Raw genomic sequence first — 6,652 nt, 5'->3', positions numbered from 1 at the left:
TTGTAAAAACACCGAAGGGAATGCAAAGTATGTAAAGTACAAATGTGAACTAAATTGGTGAATTTGTATTACTAAGAATTTGACAGTTCCCCGCTAACCTAAACACCGCTATTATTGCACATGATTCTAATTAGTCCTTAAGTCCGGTGTGTGTGTGTCTGAATGACCGTTTCCAGGTGCTATCTCCAAACCCGCAGCAGGAGTCCATCTTCTGTCACCTGCGACACTTACAAGATTTGTCTTTGCTATTTTTTTCCCCCCTCACGGTGTGTGTGCGTATGTGCACGTGCGAGCGTACGTCTGTATCAGTGCATGTCTGCTCATTATCAAAAAAACTCCAGCCAGCGAGCGTGATGGATGTTGCAAGAGTCAAAAAAGATGAAGTAAAAGGAGGACAGAGAAGAAAGAGGCTGTCAAAGACGCTTAGAGGCCGAGGGATAAAAGCCAAATCTCCCACGTCAGCAAAGGGTGCATTGCATGACAATCACACTGTGTAATGCACAATCCAGAGTATTGTCGGAAAAACAAATACATGCTAAGAACTTGACAAACTCTTCACGATACGTGAAGATACGAGAAGTCACAAAGCGGAATCTCGACAATCATCCAGCTTTCCTGCGCTGTAGTGTTGTGGCCGCCAAGTCTGTGTGTGGTCCTGGTGTGGTTCAGCTACTCACAATCATTTCCATTTAAACATATCTGCGGCCTTTGCTGCAAACCACCGCTGTTATCCACTCCATTGGAGGCAACACCAAAAAAAAAAAAACGCCTCGTATAACATATATGTGACATGTGACAGTCCATTGAAATGCGTGGGAAAGCGATTCCTCGTCATTCGTCTCATTTAATCGAGATAACAAAGTAAACAGTTCGCCGTTGCGTCAGCGGTGATGAACGGTTTTTGGGTTTTAAACTTCCCGAGCGAGCGCTGCAGGGTATTGTCTGGTGGGGATGGGTGACTCCACTCCCAGGGCCTCCTTCTCGCCACAAACAACAGTGTACATCAGATCATTTAGAAGGAATGCAGTTGCCAGACCAGAAGATACAGTCAACCATATTTTTCTCGCTTTGATGGACATTTTGGGTGTGGCTCTTTTGGTCACGGGATTTACGAGTTCAGAAAGTTCTGTGAAGATACTGTAAATATGCAGACAATATGTTAACATATGTACGTTTTATTTAATAGCTTGTTTTGTTTTGTTCAACCTATCCATGGATTTATTTGCAGTATTAGAAGCTGAACTGGAATTATTTGTCTTATTTTATCTGTAAAAGTGTCATACAATCTGCTATATGTGCCTGTGTCCATTTTTTCAGGAGCACTTTAAACATCATCATATAACAAAAATTAATTTTACGGTTTTATTTTACTGACTAAGACATCTAGAATGCACACGAATAAAGGATGTGTGATATAGTCATGATGTGCTATATATATCACTATATGGACAGTTATTATGGTACACATAATGTCATTGTATGGTTATATCAACTCCTACTTTGGTACAGGACAAAAAATACAAAAATTCAAAATAAAAAAAAAAACAAAATACAAACTTAAACTGTATTATGGAAAGCAGGAAGTGAACAAATGTAACATAATGTCATTGTATGGTCATATCACCTCGTACTTTGGTGCGGGACAAAAAAATACAAAAATTCAAAATTGAAAAAAAAAACTTAAACTGTATTATGGAAAGCAGGAAGTTGACTACTTTTAAGTCATGTTGCATGTTAAAAGTTTAAATGAAATACTTTGGTAGCAACTATCGGACCAGATTCAAACACTCGGTGGGCCGGACTTAGCCCCCGGGTTATAGTTTGCCCACCCATGGAGTAGAAGCTACATCATTTCTTCTGTTTAACGTTCATTCAGTCTGGGAGACAACGCTGAGCATTTAGCACTCATTCGATTCCCAGGGACAACTTCGCTTTGACGTTGTGTTGCAACACTCTTTCCTTTAAGTCATCTGGCAACCAGGAAGGAATCACAGACCGGATTCAATGTGTGTTGACCCCAAACAGCTCTGAGCCCATTACAGAGTGATAAATGACCCAGCAGCGAGTCAGGGAGTCTTAGGAACACTGAAAGAGGAAGAACAAGATGAAACGGGGGAGTGATTACAGTCGCAGCTCCGCTCAAGGGACAAAATTGTTGAAACGGTACAAGAGAGATTGAACCGCAAGAACGGTGAGCTTGACTTTGTTGAAGGAGGGTGGCCCGCAGAGACGAGCGGCTCCGAGGTGCCGAAAGGAAGCAGAAGAAGCGTGTGATCACAGAGGGCCTTCATGTTGACAACCGCAGCCGAGCTGCCTGTGACAGACCCTCATAGAACTTCTGCGGCTTTTTATTTACTGTTCCGCTTTGTTTTCACAAACACAATTCCACAAAAAAAAAAATAATAATTTTTGCATGCAAGTGCAACACATGGCCTGGAAAGAATAATAACAATAACAAAGGATTTTTTTTTGTGTCAATTTCCCGAACAAATGCAGATGTGTGTTGCTTTTGGATCGGGTTTTAGTTTAATGGCTTTTATGATACGGATCTTGGTCGTAGGTGTCCACCAAGGACTGACGCTGACGCACACACACACATGTTCAGGCTGAAAATCTACCACAGAACGTCAAAACGGTAATTTAGCAAGATGAACTTAGCATTAAAGCCGTTAATCACTTTTAAAATATGATTTTATTTAACAAAAAAAATACACAAACAAGATCAATAAGTACAACAAATCACATCCGAGGGCAGAAAATCTTGTGGTCACAGTTTATTGGCGCCACTGACAAATTAAAAATGTAACTATATCTTTATTCATATGTACAGTACGGATACTACAACTTATATTTATAATAAAAAAATGATTAGACTTACTTTTACCACAAATCCAATTTATATCTTCATTTTTTAATCAAATACATGTCCACAAAACGTTATGTGGACCATAAGAAAGTGCACCATTCTTACTCCTTATCGATGTTGCGAGGCTTTAAAGCTCGCATTTAGGGCTCTATTTTCGTGGCGCAGTGCAACGTGGCACATATTTTTATGTTTGAATTTTATTCTGAAAAGATGGAGTACATGAGGAGGAGATACCGAGAATATACGTACCGTGAAAAGTTCTCCTATTTGGTGATGACGGAGCAGCAATGCAGCGGGATGGAAAGCACGATGCTTGGATTAGCCTGCTGCTGTGTTTAATGTAAATGTCAGGACCAGTTGATGTGTCCCACAAGGTGGTCTACGTGGCGATGACACTCGATTACATTTGGCTACTCACGCCTTCTCTCTTCCCTCTTTGCCACTTGCACCATTGAGAGTGGCGGAGGCGCGGGTGCCCCGTGCCTGGTCTACGAAAACGGAGCCCATTAACTATTGATCCAAGCCCTGAGCTACGACCTTTAAGGACTGGACAAAGCACTTTGTCATGAAGCTAAAATCTGATTAGCCTGCTGCTGTGTTTAATGTAAATGTCAGGAATGTCAGATGATGTGTCCCACAAGGTGGTCTACGTGGCAATTACACTCACGCCTTCTCTCCTCCATCTTTGCCACTTTGCCACCAGTTGGAGTGACGGAGGCGCGGGTGCGCCGCGTTGTGCCGGACTGCGTTGCTCACAAAAATTTCAAAGTGCACTGGTTACACCCCGTTGGCGTGGCATGGTCTACGAAAACAGAGCCCATTAACTATTGATCCAAGCCCTGAGCTACGACCTTTAAGGACTGGACAAAGCACTTTGTCATGAAGCTAAAATCTGATGCTCACAATGCTTGGATTAGCCTGCTGCTGTGTTTAATGTAAATGTCAGGACCAGTTGATGTGTCCCACAAGGTGGTCTACGTGGCGATTACACTCACGTCTTCTCTCCTCCCTCTTTGCCACCAGTTGGAGTGACGGAGGCGCGGGTGCGCCGCGTTGTGCCGGACTGCGTTGCTCGCGAAAATTTCAAAGTGCACTGGCCACACCCCATTGACATGGCATAGGTGTGGCGCAGGGCAGGTGTGGCGCAGGGCAGGTGTGCCGCGCCTCGTCTACGAAAACAGAGCCCATAAACTATTGATCCAAGCCCTGAGCTACGACCTTTAAGGACTGGACAAAGCACTTTGTCATGAAGCTAAATTCTGATAAAGCTGAAGAACCAAAGAAGAAGCTCTGTAAAATTGCTGTAGCACCTGACTGATCACACTACGTAGGAGCTCTCAGTCCTTTCATGAAAATGTGTTGTCAGGAGGTATCTCAGGGCACGGACCTTCAGAGGTGGTGAGATGAAATGAGAACACTAAAAGAGTGTTTGGTGTTCTTGTGTTTGTTTCTGTTCTGTGACTTTGTTGGGATATGTTTCGATGCCAAACTGATCCGAGGGAAAGTTCTGTAAGGACGGATGGACGCTGCCACCTCTGGTCACCTGGGAAACAGCGCCAGGAGGATGCAGATCAGTGTTGCGGAAAAAGACGGTGTGAGAGTAGGAGCTCTTCCACACTCCATTGAGTTCTCCTGCGGAAAGAAGTGGGCCAAACGTGATGATGTAGAACAGATATGGAACATTTTAATACAACCCACATGCTGGCTCAGCCGAGATTACAACATGCAGACTATTTTATGAGCATGGAAATACCTCAGGGTGAAACGGGTGACAGGTATCTGGGCGCCTCCGATCCTTTTGCATCTTCAGCCTCTCACACTTCAGAGACTCGTTATGTAAAGGTGACGTTAAGGAGATAAAAAGACAACGGCCTATTCGGAAATAATAAAATAAAATAAAATAAAATTTAAATACTGCAATTTATTTTAATTTAATAAAATAATAAAATTAAATTAAATTAAAAACAAAAAAACCCATAAACTATATTAAGAAAGCAGGAAGTGAACAAATGTGACATAATGTCATTGTATGGTCATATCACCTCGTACTTCGGTACGGGACAAAAAATACAAAAATTCAAAATTAAAAAACAAAAACAAAAAAAAACTGTATTATGGAAAGCAGGAAGTGAACAAATGTAACATAATGTCATTGTATGGTCATATCACCTCGTACTTCGGTACGGGACAAAAAATTCAAAATTAAAAAAAAAAAAACAAAAAAACCTTAAACTGTATTATGGAAAGCAGGAAGTGAACAAATGTAACAGTTACTGATTGTAAAAGTACCAGATGGAGGGGTAGGATTTAATAAGCTTTGCTTCTTCCTACTCCTTTTTGACAATTGTAATCTGATGCATGTTCAAATGAAATAAAACCATTACCATTACCAACATGAAGATACTGATGTATTCCAGAGCAAAGGAATTACCCAATTCCCTGCTCATACTAACATCATACAAATATAAATATGCCTGTGTATAATAAAACTAAAATAAAAAAAACAAAACTCACCTTTAACACATGATGGAGAGGGAACAGGAAATATTTGTGGTGTTTAATCTGAATTTATGGAGGTCATGAATGGTCATAAATGCATGTAAATTAATGTGTGTATGTAATAAGAACTCCTTTCCATGTTGCAATAAATTCCATTTAAGGGTGTACGCTTACCATGACACGGCGTGTTCATAACTATAATATATTTGGTCGATATTAGTTATGCCAATACACAGTTATGTTGTTAATATGAACACGATACGGTATGCATCTCATATGTCATGCATGTGACCCCGATCCAGGTCTTTGTCAGTAAAGGATATACATAATTTCAACAGGATCCATCGTGATTGGCTCGAACATACTGCAGTCACACTTATTGTCCACCACCACCATGAACAGATTGCTGCTGGGAATCTGCTGGATCACAAAGGACCTGCCAATCATATCAGAAAATCATTGTGAAGTCCATGTTGTGATTTGTGCACAACGATGAAATATATTTCCATTGATTTGTGTTTTGAAATATTCTCGAGCCCGCTAGAGACTTCACTGGATGAATGTCAAAGCACTCAAGGCCAGCTGTCAATCAACACACATAGACAGATGGCGGCAGAATATTTCTCCGTCTTCTATTCGCTTTCTCGTGTATTCAATCCAAGGTGAACTTCAATGAAGTGTTGGCTAAGGAGAGATAAATGGGAACCATGATTGTTCGTAGCCTCGTGGCAAACTTTCACCGATTGGCTCGCTGCCTCAGCATCTTAGCCAATCGGTAAAAACTGGTAAAACCGCCACAGCCTCATTTCTACGGGAATATTCTCCTAATTTATGGAACGGACAATTTAATCCAACTGGTCAGGTTGTTTTCTTGAAATATCTTTGTAATGACTTTTTTTTCATATTCATATTTCATATTCCAGGTATTCCTCAAAAAACACGTTTTTGATATCATGCCATTCACATTTTTAACTTACCTTTTATACATTTTAAGAATTTTTTGTTTTTGTGTTACTACCCCAAGATTCCATAAGTGGGTCAAAAATGATCCGGTCAGGTTGTTTTCTTGAAATATCTTCATAATGAAAATTTTGATAATTTCATATTCCAGGTATTCCTCAAAAAACACGTTTTTGATATCATGCCATTACATTTTTAACTTACCTTTTATACATTTTAAGAAATTTTTGTTTTTGTGTTACTACCCCAACCTTCCATAAGTGGGTCAAAAATGACCTGCATGCATTTTCTATGGAATCCAATAGGAACCTTTGATTCTTATCAACT

At 40.5% G+C, this 6,652-nt stretch overlaps 1 protein-coding gene across 3 annotated transcripts in view; it reads right to left on the bottom strand.

Moving 5' to 3' along the window:
- Nucleotides 1-2,586: 2,586 nt before the first annotated feature.
- Nucleotides 2,587-6,652, bottom strand: part of LOC131137224 (voltage-dependent calcium channel subunit alpha-2/delta-3-like) — a 98,757-nt gene continuing 94,691 nt past the window's right edge. For 2 of the 3 annotated variants that reach the window (XM_058084910.1, XM_058084911.1), the window contains 3 exons: nucleotides 5,684-5,801; nucleotides 4,620-4,697; nucleotides 2,588-4,498 (listed from right to left, as the gene is read on the bottom strand). In XM_058084910.1, the coding sequence (XP_057940893.1) occupies nucleotides 4,406-4,498; nucleotides 4,620-4,697; nucleotides 5,684-5,801 (289 nt within the window). In that variant the 3' untranslated portion in view covers nucleotides 2,588-4,405. Of the gene's footprint in view, nucleotides 4,499-4,619; nucleotides 4,698-5,683; nucleotides 5,802-6,652 lie in introns of all 3 variants that reach the window. The other variant, XM_058084912.1, reaches the window with a different exon arrangement.

The sequence above is a fragment of the Doryrhamphus excisus genome, chromosome 10, assembly GCF_030265055.1.
Source record: "Doryrhamphus excisus isolate RoL2022-K1 chromosome 10, RoL_Dexc_1.0, whole genome shotgun sequence".
Lineage (NCBI taxonomy): Eukaryota > Metazoa > Chordata > Actinopteri > Syngnathiformes > Syngnathidae > Doryrhamphus > Doryrhamphus excisus.
This window is presented reverse-complemented; position numbering and strand designations above follow the sequence as displayed.